The 14,293-nt window shown below is 43.4% G+C and overlaps 1 protein-coding gene across 1 annotated transcript; it reads left to right on the top strand.

The window, feature by feature from the left end:
* Positions 1-1,086: 1,086 nt before the first annotated feature.
* On the top strand, positions 1,087-9,522 carry LOC136530479 (noroxomaritidine/norcraugsodine reductase-like). Its single transcript, XM_066523212.1, has 3 exons — positions 1,087-1,606; positions 6,260-6,366; positions 9,349-9,522. Exons 1-3 carry the CDS (start codon positions 1,087-1,089, stop codon positions 9,520-9,522), a joined length of 801 nt encoding a protein of 266 aa, XP_066379309.1.
* Positions 9,523-14,293: the final 4,771 nt, after the last annotated feature.

Raw genomic sequence — 14,293 nt, 5'->3', positions numbered from 1 at the left:
GACCACCTTCCACGCTCGATATAGGCGCGTTGTTTGTATGTTTAAACTCTTCTTCTTAATACAATGATACACAAATTTTTTTGCGTATTCGAGAAAAAGAAAAGGCCTTGGTTGAAGCCCTCACCGCTATGGCCATACGCCAGCACGTTCATATTGGTGGTTTCTTTGTCAAGCCTGCATGCAAGGTGTTTATGAAAATGTCTAAGAGAAATGGTGATGTGTGGTGAAGGGAAGAACAGAGATGTGATATGGTGGTAACTCCAAAATAAGCTGATGCAAGGTAAGCAGATTTATCTATACAGTCTAACAAACACCGGTCATTCTCAACCTTGCTCATTTCATACATGGAAAACAAACATGAGTAGTCGCACCAGGTTAGCACGACGCAACCCAACCTGTCTCTGGCCATCCATACGAGCCACCCTTGTGCAGGGAAACAAACAGGCCCATAATGTTTTGGACAGCATAAAGTTTGTAGAAGTCAAATTTTTGGTGAGAAAATACTAATACATTGGATTATTTCGCGTAAAACCACAACCTACCTGAACTTGTGCACCACACTACTGCAACTGCCAAAACTTGTGGCGCAGTAGAGTAAATTTTGCTTTGCCACATCATATGGTTTGGCGTGGCCAAAAAAAGAAAAGAAATATAAACAGAAACATTTTGGAGTTATTTTTATAATATGATTTGAAAAAGATTAAAAAAAACCAAAGCTTCCGCCTATAGTCCCGGTACCATTGGTTCAGTATAATCCTTCGTCTGGGGGGTGTTTTTATGTAGAGAGAGAAAACAATTATAGCATACTCTAGAAAGTATATATTTCACCAAAAAGAGTACCATACTTTTATCCACTGGAGAAGTCTTTGGAAAAGTCAGGTATATAAACAATTATAGCATATTCATATTCTTAGTGTTTACGCAGTCATCGTTGCTAGTTCTTGGCATTTAGCATGTCTCTAATTGCTAGTGTTATCATACTGCGTCTGAGCATCCGCCTACTTTTAACAGAGGAATCAATCACCCATGCATGCTCTAAGCATACTTGGGTTGAAACTTAAGAAAATCAGATAGTAGCAAGCTTTCATGGCGGCCACTAGCGGGAGCAGGCAAGAGAGGTGGAGCCTCGTCGGCGCGACGGCGCTGGTCACAGGCGGCAGCAAGGGGATCGGCCACGGGGTCGTCGAAGAGCTGGCCGGGTTCGGCGCGAGGGTGCACACATGCGCGCGGAACGCGGCAGAGCTTGAGGAGTCCCGGCGCCGGTGGGCGGAGAAGGGGCTCGTCGTCACCGTCTCCGTCTGCGACGTCACCGTGCCGGCCGACCGGGTGAAGCTCATGCACACGGTCAAGGCGACCTTCGACGGCAAGCTCGACATCCTGGTGAACAACGCCGGGCAGGTGTTCTTCAAGCCGGCGGCGGAGTGCACTGCCGAGGACTACTCGCATGTGATGGCGACCAACTTGGAGTCAAGCTTCCATCTGTGCCAGCTCGCGCACCCTCTGCTCGTCAGAGCGTCCGTCGCCGGTGGAGGAAGCGTCGTCCATATCTCCTCCATCGCAAGCTACCTGGGTTACCCTGGGCTCGTGCTCTACTGCATCTCCAAAGGTACCAATACGTGCATGCTATGCTAATTAGATATACTAGCAAAACATGTCCGTTCGTTAAAACAGGACGTATAATTTATTGCACGGTACTCATATCAATAATAATAGGCTAGCTATTTTTTTGTTGGATACCTTGCCTAGCCTGAGATCAAATAATTTCAAGGTTCATAGCAAATGTTAGAGCAATAGAAAACTAGGTGTAAAAAATTAGTTGGAGATTGCCTCAACTTAAATATATGGTTATTGTGTGTACTATTACTGTGAGTTTAAGAAATGTGCAAAGTAAGCTACACACATCTCTTGCACGTGTCGCAACAGGAACAGACTTAAAGCGAAACGAGTGGAAGTGAGTGAGGTCAAAGTGAGAAATGAAAGAAAATAAAGAAATATTTACTATTGGTCCACGAGTTACCGACGACGTTGTTGTTACCGTTGTTGGTGGTAAGGTAGATGGCCTACTGAAGTCAAATCTACAGCTCCTAGCCTTGAGGTTTGGTTTGCTTTCTGGATGGATGCCTGGAACCCTCAAGACGTCGTCGATATATATGGATCACATGACAGAAAACAAAAACGGACATATGACAGAAACATAAACAAAAATGGACACGGGAAAGCAGGTGGCCGACTCATTCCATGGCAGACCAAAAAAATGGAACAAAAAAAGAGATGGAAATTTTGCCTGCAACGGGAGAAAAAAAATATCAAATACATTCATGCATTCAGGAAAAAAAATAAAGCTTAATTCGGTTCTTGAAAACAAAACGGCCCTAAGGTAAAAAAAAACTGGCCCAGAGCACAGGGCAGGTTCCCGGCCTGCTTTTTGGCCCGGCTAGAGCCGAGCGCGCAGCCGGCCTGTGCGGGCCACTTTTGCCCAGCCCATTTCCCTGGCTGAAAACCTGATGCAGGAGTGGTGTGAACAGGATTTTGCTAGCCAAAAACAACAGGATATAAAGCACCCGAGGCCGGCAACAACGCAGTTTTCTCACTCTCTCTCCCCTGCTTCTCCCACGCACAGCCACGTCCACAGCCGGCGCTGCAGTGGTGTATCTCGCCGGCGCGCGCATGCGACTGGTCGTGTGCAGCTCCGTCGAGAGCTCCCGCTGTGCGCCCTTTCCGGTGGGTCCTTATGCACCGTGGCGGCAGCCCGAGGCCCGCAACGGAGGCAGCTGACGCCGACAGCAGCTGCCCACATGCCCGCGCGGCGGGTCTCCTTAAGCGCGCACTGGCGGCGCCGGCCTTCATGGTGCGGGCGTGAGCCATGCTCGCGGCGCACGGGACGGCGGCAACCACGCGGCCGAAAACCACGGCGATGGTCCGTCCCGAACAGCCGAGCTCCGATCGCCGACCTCCATGCCTACCCCGAACCACACCGCCGTTTTCGCAGACGCCTACTACTTCCAACACCGGCTGCGGCAACTTCGGATGTGCCCACGACGCCGCGCCATCTTCCTCAGCCTCGCAGGCCCCGAACGCCGCCGCAGACCGCCCGCGACGCCAACCAGGAGCTGGTGCCGAACCTCACCTCCGGACACCTACCTCCTTGCCGTCGTACTCCGCCGGCTGCGCCACCCGGACTGCGACCACGCCAGACCGAGCTCCGCCGTTCTGCTTCCCTAGTCGACCTGACGCGCCGAATCCCGCTGTCCACGACCTCGTCACGCCCCTGCCTCCACCTCGTCGACGACCCCCGGGCTCAGCAATGCCGTTGGTTGGATTTGTTGGTATGATTTGAGGAGTTCTTCCCTTGAGGTAGTCTGATTTGGATTTGTATCGTATTTGGGACATGTATCGTAACACACACACACGCGCGCGCACTAGCAAACTACTCCCTCGGTTTCAAGTTCTAAGTCATTCCGAATTTTGGAGAGTCAAAGCATCAATTGCAAAGAAAATTAGTAAAAAATTATGACATCAAATAGGTATGTTATGAAAATATAATTGATGAAGAATCTGATGATACTTAGTTGGCATCATAAATGTTATTATATTATCATATAAATTTGGTCAAATTTGATATGCTTTGACTCTCTAGAATTCTTGGAATGACTTATAATTTAGGGCCGAGGGAGTAGTAAATATGTCCGTGCATTGTAACGGGACCCAATACGTATAGGTGTCGACTTCTATATCATCGCTAGATATGAGTTGTTATAACTTGCTAACAAACGTGCTCGTGCGTTGTAACGGAGTCCAAAACATCTTAAGATCGGACCATGTATCATCGCTAGATGCGAGTTGTTCAAACTCAAGTTACAATCATGTAGAGACACCAAGGACATGAGAACAATCTAAGAAGTAAAAAGAAAAGACCGAAGAATTTGAAATAAACGTCGATACATTTTTTTATACATTTAGTTAAACTTACCATATAATTTTACTCTTACTAAACACATACTATATTTCTTTTATCTTTTAGACAGAAGGTAGTACGACATTGAGCTGACCATGACCAGTCCATGATATTGGTTAGCGGACCCCAAATTTTCTTTCACTTCACTTATTTCTCGTCCACCTACAAATATTTTCGTAGCCTCTCTGCTGGCAGGCGGCAACAATTTCCATGCCTCCTTATTTCTTATCCTCTCACAACTGTGAACACCTTTTGTTTCTCTCCTTTCTCTCTCACCATTCTGAGCAGCTGGGGAGGAACATATGTGAGGCGTGCAGGAGGAACGTGACTGCTTATGCGCATGCTGGAGGATGCAAGACACGTGCATGGTTGATTTTGGTTAGATGGAAATGATTTTCATATTTGTTTTATGGTTTGAATCGGCTACGCAGGGTGGATCACAGTTGAAGAAATATTATACTTTTTGTTCGAATCGATCTGATCTGTAGATTTGTTTTATGTGTATTTGATCAGTTTTATCAAATTTATATGATAGGATTCGCACGTGAAATTGTTTTGCTTGATTGATTATACGTGATAAAACTTACCCATGGCTGCTGCTTCTATCCGTTTCCATGGAGACGTGGTCTGACTCGTTGACGTTATCTTGGAATAGTGATACGGAAATATGGCTCTCGAAGTTATGGCTGCCGCAAGTTTTGAGGGAAAAAATTTTGGTGAGCTTCAGTGCCGGGTGGAGTAGAGTTCGAACTTTTTTTTTCGGCTCTTCTTGTTACCGTGATCGGCCAGAGCTCTGGCTTGCGTGGCCTTTTCACTTTTTTTTCTGTTTTTCCCTATCATGATCTCATCTGATTAGGCCGTATCTTTAGTCCTTTTTTCCCAAACCGTGGCTGCCAACTCCAGGTCTTTTTTTCCCTCTTCCACGCTCCGGAAAGGCATAGGTAAAATATGTAAAAGAAAGATACAGATACATCCTTTTCTATTTAGTTTAGGATTTCTATTAAGATTCATGATTGCTATTTGGATCAGAATTCCTATCTATCCAGATCGGACTCTGTATCGTGCTAGACGAGTTATTCGAACTCGTATGAGCACATGTTATTATATATATAAGTCCGGATGGAAGAAACTCTCCATTGTGTAGTAGTTAGAGAGAGACGGACCAAAAAAAAATGGATGGACCAAAAAATGGCATGAAATTTTGCCTCTTTATTATTAGGTACAGATATAGATTATGCAGCTTGTACAGAAAGCAACGAATTTTTACTATGAAGCTTAGGTTAGCACTTAGCACAGGCAGTTGAGATGTTAACTCGCGTTTAACCATGAATCTTGGGATCCTCCATAGTACAACAAATGTTTATTTAAATGAAAAAATATTAGAGAACCGAGCGTAGCTCGGGTGGCAAGGCCCGGTGGTTGGAGCCTTGCCGGCCGGAGTTCGAGCCCCCGTGGCTGCGAATTTCCGGTCTCTCACTGGGGTTTGCCCCCAATAAATTTCGCTGTCTCTTGCACGTGGAACCACATAGGGAATGCGACGCGCCCGTCGCCTACGGTGCCATGGTTGGACCTGGTGATCTCACGAAGGACGCGATCTGGTGATCTGGGTGTAGTTGTAGGTTTGTTTGTGTACGTGTGGTGTGAGTGTGGTATGCGTGTATGGGGTTAGTGTGTGTCTGTACATGAACAGATGCTACAGCTGTATCCAGATGAGAGGCGTAAAAAAAAAATAAAAAATATTAGCTACTATGGAATTTAAAATTTATGGGTGTGGGGGGCGGGGTGGGTTATCTAGGGGGTGTTTGGTTTGACAAACAAGACAGTCCACTATCATCGGCGTACTCCTCCTCAGAGTCTCATTTTCCATTGAAATGATTGAACCACATATATTACCAGATTTGTCATATGCATATAATTTGTGTAAATAATTAAAGGGTTGGAGTCATCTAATCGAACTGTGAACTCATGATAGACTACGTCAACAAGTTGGATTGAAGCATGATAGACTCCTTGTTGGCTACAATTAAGATCGAGAAATGTGAAAGTTAGACACACCACGAATGACACACTAGGGGGAAAACGTTGTACAATCCGCTCTGCCCTCCCTAGCAAAAGGAGATGACGAGGGAAAATGTTGGCTACATTTCTTAAACACAACATATATAATCTTTGTTTTGTTTGGACTGAAGCATGAGATTCCCACAAGTTTATGCAAAAGAGCAATATCTCACTCTCCAAACGTATGTAAATTAAATCGTTTGGACAAAACTATTTGTATTCTGACAGAATTCTACTATCGCGCAGGAGGAATGAATCAGCTTACAAGGAGCCTGGCTGCCGAGTGGGCCCAGGACAAGATTCGTGTGAACTGTGTTGCCCCAGGCGCTGTCACGACTGATGTACTCAAACAGGTGCATAGGTACTAGACCGAGTACCAAATCATTAACTAATGCATCTTCAACTTTGTCCCGTCCACCTAAATTACTTTGAGTAAAGTGAACGGCCGGACCTCAAACTTGACTAGGTGTATCATTGCCGGTCCTCGTACTCATAAATTGCATAGTTCCTTAAAATTGTCGATGTGTGTCACACCAGTCCGTACTCTTAAATTGCATTGCTTCAGCCCTTAATCTTCGTTTGGGTCTCAATGATCATCTATATGGGTCTAGGCACATGCCCACACACTGATGTGGCATGCTGAGAGGGTGCTGACATGGACCCGACATATATGTCACCTCCATATCTACTACTCTCACCTCACTCGGGCCATGGCTGGTTGGCACATGCTACTTTTCGCCCATTCAAGAAGGGGGAGGGGTGCAAGTGGTCTTTTCGGCAAGGGCATAGGCGTTGGCGGCGGTGCTGGCCGCCAGTAGGGGCGAAGGGGTAGGTGTAAGCATTGGTGGGTAATAGAGATGACATGGGACACGACAGCGTGAGGCAGATGGCTTACTAGTGTTACTGGATCTCACACTAGCCTTTGTGCTAGCTGACCTTATCGGTGAGGCCATGTTAGCCCTACACGCCACTACCAAAGCCAACACCGCCGCCGCCATGCGCGCCACCACCATTACTGTAGTCACTGCTACTCGGTCCTTGGTGAGTCGTGCTGCCCACAAACCACATCATTGTAGTAACCGTGCCCAGCCCCGTGCATGCTCTACCTCACCGCTACCGCTCACCGCCCTTTGTGCCCCACTACCACAACCACTGTCATCGTCACCGCCCAACGGTACACCGGCCACCGCTCAATCTAGCTCAGTCGTCTACGAGCACTAGTGGGATGCAAAGCCTAGGCAAGAGCAGATGCAACGGGCTTCAAAGGTATGGCATGGCATACCCTAAGCCCAGCCCAACAAGAGTCGTACCATTTTGTAAAAGAAAGCCATCATCCTAGCGATGATGAGTGACCATGACTCTGCACCAGGTCTCGCGACTTCTTGAGTGATGGCCTCGTTCTTCACTCCTCTGTGCTCGGCGCTCGTGGCAACGGTGACAGGACGACTCCCTGCTTCCAGCCAGCAGCCATGGTCAGCCCCTGCAGTGGCGCGACCCCAGGCCTAGCTTGGACGCTAGCGGACCCCCCCCCCCCCCCCGGGCCCTACTTTCCATGCTTGCGCTTCCAGTCCCTGCGTGTGACCCCGCGCGGCCATGCCATTCTTTCTTGGCTGGTGGCAACAGAAATCCTGGTGACTTGGTGAGAACCAAGAACTTTTTCTCCTTCCATTTTTGCAAGATCCAAAAATCTCTAACCCTACGTTTCTCTGATCTAGATATGGCATGATTACTTATGTATATGTGCTCTGATCTAGATTGGCCTTCCTAAAATCTTCTTTTACTAGGTACATGCCCGTGCGTTGCAATGGGACCAATGATTATCATGAGGTAACATGTAGCAGGATCAACATCAAAATTTCAATGTAATAAAAGGTAATGGAAAATTTTGTCAAATGATACAACATAAGTTGAAGACTATTGTACTATGCATGGCAACGATGGAGCATAATTGTGATAACCCAAGATTTTTTTCTTTAACCTCCCCTACTCTGCGTGTCGTTCCTATGTCCTAACCGACATTGGTAGCTCAATTGCCGGATCGCATTTCATTCCTCAACCGATAACCAATGGCTCCCAATGCATCAACCCCTGTCCTCCCCTAATCCCATGTTGTGGCACTACCACAGCTGCTTCACCCATCACTCAAAGTCCTCCCCTAATCCCATCACTTAGTCATTGCCACCACTGCTCCATGCATGAAAGCAACAATATCACAAGCACGGGATCTCGAGGAAGGCGTCCGGCATCGCTGGCTGGGTGGAGCGGCGGCGGCGGCGGGTGGAAGGTGGAACAGAGAGGTGCCGTGATTTCGGGATAGGCTTCACCACGGCCGGGCGGCAACTTTTTGCGAGCCGCTTGACCACGGTGCGGTAGATAGGCCCTCTTTGTATTTTTTTAGTTGTAGAGATTAGTATTTTGTGTACCGAATTGTGAGACAAATGTTATGGCACTTTACCGAATTGCTAAATGATTTATACCAGATTAGATATGAAAATTTTGATCTCACATACCCCATGCAAAAATCCTAGATCCGCCATTGAGCCTAGGCAGCCATTGATGCCAATTGATCATGAAGAAGATGATAGTTTTAGTGCAGAAGACCCTTCGAAGTTTGTAAATATTCATGTATTTTATATGTCTAGGCCATCTTGCACATAATTCCCTCTATTATATTTTATTAATTGGAATCCAGTCCTATTTTGGCCCCACGTATTAGGCCTCACAAGTTAGATCTATGTCAGCACACACACTCAGCATACCACATTGGCACATGGCATGGGCCCAAAACCATTTGGATCGCCACTAAGACCTGAACATAGATTAAGGGCTGAAATGCAATTTGAGTGGATGAGGACCAATGTAACACACCTTGACAAGTTCGAGGGCTGAAACAACATAATTTATGAGTACGAGGACGGGTATGACACACCCATACAAGTTTGTGGACTGGTCATGCCATTTACTCAATTATTTAGTTGAAAATCTGTCACTTTTTAACACTAGTATAGAATTGCAATCGAATTATCCGGATGCATCTATGGAATTGTTCCTCGGATCCTATGGCAGAAAAAAGTAAGCCACGAGAATAATAAAATTCTGATTATACATATTAAAAAAACAAAATTCTGGTTACTTACATTTTTGTATGAGGTTTTTCTACATAATTTCATTTCTCTATCAGGATGATTAATTAGCTAGTACATAAATAGGTAGCAAATTGTGTACCATATACATCTGCTGGAATGACTTTGTTTTGACCATAACATTGCAAATAAGAAAAATTTCTTTTCACCAAAAATATATCTACTTATTCTTTTTTATTTTTGAGTTGGCAGGCAGAACCAAAAGTTTTGGAAAAAGAGATTTCACAGGTTCCGATGCGGAGGTGCGGGGAGGTAGAGGAGGTGGCGTCCGTGGTGTCGTTTCTGTGTATGCCGGCGTCTTCCTATGTCACTGGCCAAGTCATTTGCATCGACGGTGGCCGGACCATAAGTGGCACGAGCTTCTAAGTAATATATATACTACTAAGTATAGACGTGGGTTATAATGAGACATTCAGCTTGTTATATTTCTTGGATGACTTGCGATTTGGAGATTTTATTTAGCAGTCATGTTATGCGTTTCAAATTATCTGAGAATCGAACTTTGTATTGTTTCTAAATGTGTACTGCTCTAACCCGTACAATATGAGAGGATTAGAGCTTTATCAATGATTGTATCATGCGGTCCAATGACTCCAGTGGTAAACCTTGCCTCCTCCATCTAAAAAAGATAAATCATATTTGACCAGAGAAAAAGGCAAACCTTACAGATTAAACAACAATTAGGCAATTCTGCCCTATGCAACAGTAACTGTGAAGAGACAAGCATGCATCTCTTTTTTTGAGTGTCCATTCAACACAAACTGTTGGCAGTCTATCTCTATCAGTTGGAACATGCAGCTACAACCTTTAGACATTGTCATTGAACCCTGAAATGATTTTGGCAATCACATCTTCAAAGAAATTGTAATAACAACCTGCTGGATTATTTGGACAACTAGGAACAGAGTCATTTTTGACAATGCATGTTTCTCTTTAAATATCTGGAAAGAAGACTTCAAGAAAGAGCTTGGTTTGGTTTGTATCAAAGCCATGAAAAATGTAAAGACCGCTTTAACTTTGTGGAGAGAGATTATCCCTTAATTGTAATATACTTTTCTTTATGGCTTTGGAAGCCTTGTAACTTGTACAAATATATACATAATCAAAAATTTAAGTACAGGCCTCTCCTGCTGATCCCTCAAAAAAAATTTAGGGCATAAATCTTACATCAATAGATTTTGTATTGAAAGTGTCGATTCATGTTTGAACAATTAACTACATATTATAAAAAATAAAAGTTAAAACCTACTTTGTATGACTTTTACCCTAGTTAAATATGATTCTCGTTTCGAGATGGAAGGATGATTTCTCAAGTAAACACTCCACATTATATTCTCATAGGACTCGCAGTTCATATAGCTTACTTCTGTGTTCTCTTAGGGATGTAGGTGGACTTGATCACTGGGAGCCGCTTGCATTCCTAGTTTTTCCTTTTATTTATTTCTCTTGTCTCCTCCATTCACTCCATCTATTCTCTTGTTCTCTGTTCCCTCTCTATCTCTATGGCTCTATGGTTAGTGTTGGAGCATGCCTCCTAGCTAGCTCGGTCCTCACCGTATTCTAACCCTTCCAGCGCAAGGCCCCAAGCAGGATCGTTTTAGAGGGGAGGGCAGGAGGTGCGACCACCAGGTTTAGGCCGCTCGGGGTCCATGAGTATATATGTATGTAGTAGATATATAGCCATTATAATAAAGCATTGAAGGCCCATGTATTTAGTACAACAACTCATAAGAACTTTGAAGGCTAGCGTCCTTTTTCTATTCTCGATCGATGTTGTTTGTCTTTGTTGCGGTCTCGTCCAACACCCGACGCATCACATGTCGACAAGTCGATGAATCGTCTTCTTACCCAGTCGCGCGAGTGCGGCAACCCCACCGCCCGTTGTGGACGACCGGACGTGTGAGTGTGAGAAGCAGAACCGCAGATGTTTGGCCTCTCATCACTCTGTCAACCAATCACAATTCACGGTTGCCAATTAGATCAGTCCGTTACTGCTGCATTCATTTAGTCAATTGCTTTTTTTTGTTATTTCTTTAGGGATTTTAGCGTAGCATTAGTTTTATCATTTTGTGCAGCTTTTAGGCTTTGGTTCCCTTCTATTAATATTATAGAAGTACTATAGGCCATTGATTAGGTGTAGGTAGGTGTATCTTACTTGTGGTGTTTATTTGTTTATTTTTAATTCATTATGGTGATGGACTATTCTAAATTTTTAATTTATATTTATTTTGCATGTTAGATGTTGCCTAAAAGAATTTACCTGGTGCTCAGAAGAATAATTTTAATAAGCTATTATCATCTACTCCCTCTGCCTTGAATAAATATTCTTAGCATGTTTAGGACACATTAGTACGACAAAAAAATATCATACTACCCTTCGTTAACTGGAGTAGTTACACACTGATCGGTAATTGTTTCAATATCACACTAATTATAGTATTTACTACACACATCCAACTGCATAAACTCAACAATAGATTGCAAGATGGGAGGGGGGTGCAATAAGTGCGAGGAGACTTCGAGAAAAATAAATGGGCTAATGGACCATTTATCTTGCTAGAGATTGATTTATTTATAGATAATTCATGAGGTAGAAATCTATTTATTCAGGGACACCGCAAAGAGGGTATTTGTCTATGTCTAAGGACTCCTGGCCCCAAGCAGAGCTAGTGGACGCCCTCCAGCATACGGGTGGCGAACAGCCACGACCCACCGGCGCATCAAGGTGGTGGACAACCCTTTCTTAAAAAAAAAGTTGACAAGCTGCTGAGCATCCGCTGCGTCTCGGCTAGACGCGTGTTGGACCGCCTCTCGTATTGGGCCATACCAGCACTGCTGGACCAGGCCGTTGACTTCGTGGAGCATGGGCGGTGCTACCTGCCAACACCCCCACTTGGGGAGATCCCGCCGACCCCTCCCCTTAATTATTTTCCTCCCTCACTTCTTCACCAAATTGGGCCCAATTAAATTGTATTTTTGGGCCAGACAACGGACCAGATAGCAGCCATGCAATAAAATCCAAAATTGCTGACATAATCACATGTACCATGCTTTTTGAAGCAGAAAAAATCATAGCACATAAACGAAGTATCCTAATTAAAATCCGATTGCACCATCGTGTTACTTGCAATAAACTCTTCAAAACAAGACCCTCACATGGATACATTTCGTTAAATTTTTTTAACGAACATTTATCTCATGATGAACATGTATTTGAAGATAATCGTCGAACATCACATTAACACTACACGAACATCGCAGAAAATAGCATAGAATATCATATGTATAGTACTTGAATATCATGTATATCATGAAATGTAAAAAAATAAAATTAGTGAAGTAATTAATTATAGTCAAATAAAATAAGAAAAAAATACTACCGAACATCACAAATACATCGTAGAACATCACATTAACACTACACGAACATCACAAAATATGGCACAGAACATCATATGTATAATACGTGAACATCACAAATATCATGAAAATGTAAAATAAAATAATAAAATTAGCGAAGTAATTAATTAGAGTTAAATAAAAAGAAGAAAAAAAAAATGCTACCGAACATCACAAAATATATCTTAGAACATCAATGTATGCTTATTGAACATCACAAAATGACATCATAGAACATCACATTTCTACTCGCGGACATCAAAAAATACATCATAAAACATTACATGTATACTACATGAACATCACGTGTATCTGTAAAACTAAAAAAGTGAAACATAAATATAAATAGAAAAATAGTCAAGGAAAAATAAAAAAGAATAAAATACGAAAATAGAAAAAGGAAGAAAAAGATTAATAAAAAGCCACCAAAAGAAAAAAAGAAAAAAGAAAAAAGAAAGTAAGGAAAAAATAAAAGAAAAATAAAAAGGAAAAAATATGTAAAGAAAGAAAAAAATAAAAGATAACAAAAATAACAAAGAGGCCACTTATAAAAGAAATAAAAAAAAGAAATAAAAAAATTAAAATAAAGAAAATAAAAACACAAAAAGGAAATAAAATAAAAATAAAAAATAAAACGAACGATAAAACAAAACAGAGAAAAGAAAAAAGGAAAAAGAAAAGAAAAAAAAAAGAAAAAAAGAAGAGAAACTCACCTACCGAACAGCTACAGAACGACGCGAATCCAAGAAGGCCGGCAACGGCATCGGACCGGGGAATCATGGTGGGGATCGCTTGTATGTGGGCCGCAATATGGGCCACACGCTCCTTTGGGCCGCCAGAAATCAGTCCCACGCGGCGCGGGGGCGGGGGATGGGTCCGACTTGTCGGCAGGGAAGTTTCCCAGCTCAGCACATGCATGCTGTGGCGGGGTGGAGGGAAACCTACGACTTGACAACCAGCCCAGCAGGGGTGAGTGAGCCTCCTCTACGGGTAAAACAGTTGGGTTAAGAGTAGCGATGAAAATGATACGGATATTTTCCGACCATATTTTAGTCCGAATCTGTTTTAGAGGGGTTCAGATCTGTCCGTATTCGAGTCCAGATATTCAACATCTGATACCGTATCCGTATCCGAATACTCAAATCGTATATTTATGATGTCGACATCTAATCGTATCCTATCCGGCATGGCTGATACTATCCATATTCGAATCCGAATCCGACTAAATGTGAAAACAAGTATAATATTAGTGATATCCGTTCGTATCCGATCCGTTTTTATCCCTAGTTAAGAGCCCTCATGCAGTGTCAGCGTGACCCAAGTCCACCAACAGGAATAGGTGTCTGTCCTTTAATGGTAGGGGTTAAGCCTACCAAGGCTTTTTATAGATGGCTCAACCATTCCAATCCTTTTCTTTGGAGGGGATTTGGAGGAACCTTTTTTTAACTGCGCTATTTGCAAATTATTTTTCAAAATTTCTTAATTTCATCATTTCATAACAAAACTTGCGTAAGCAAGTCATACCAGCGTCGTTTGGCGAGTGGATTTTAATGCCTCTAGATTAGGGTCCGCCCAACCTTCCCTTTTATTTAGTTTCTTTTGGGCCAATTAAAGATGGGCCAGGTTTGTTGTTTTTCTTTCATTTCCCGTGCAAAGTGTATAAATATAAATATGATAAAAAGACATGCATGTATTTGGTTCACGCCTCCCATATATTTCGCATTTGTAATGCATGGCC

This window comes from Miscanthus floridulus, unplaced genomic scaffold (assembly GCF_019320115.1).
Source record: "Miscanthus floridulus cultivar M001 unplaced genomic scaffold, ASM1932011v1 fs_142_4_5, whole genome shotgun sequence".
NCBI lineage: Eukaryota > Viridiplantae > Streptophyta > Magnoliopsida > Poales > Poaceae > Miscanthus > Miscanthus floridulus.
This window is presented reverse-complemented; position numbering and strand designations above follow the sequence as displayed.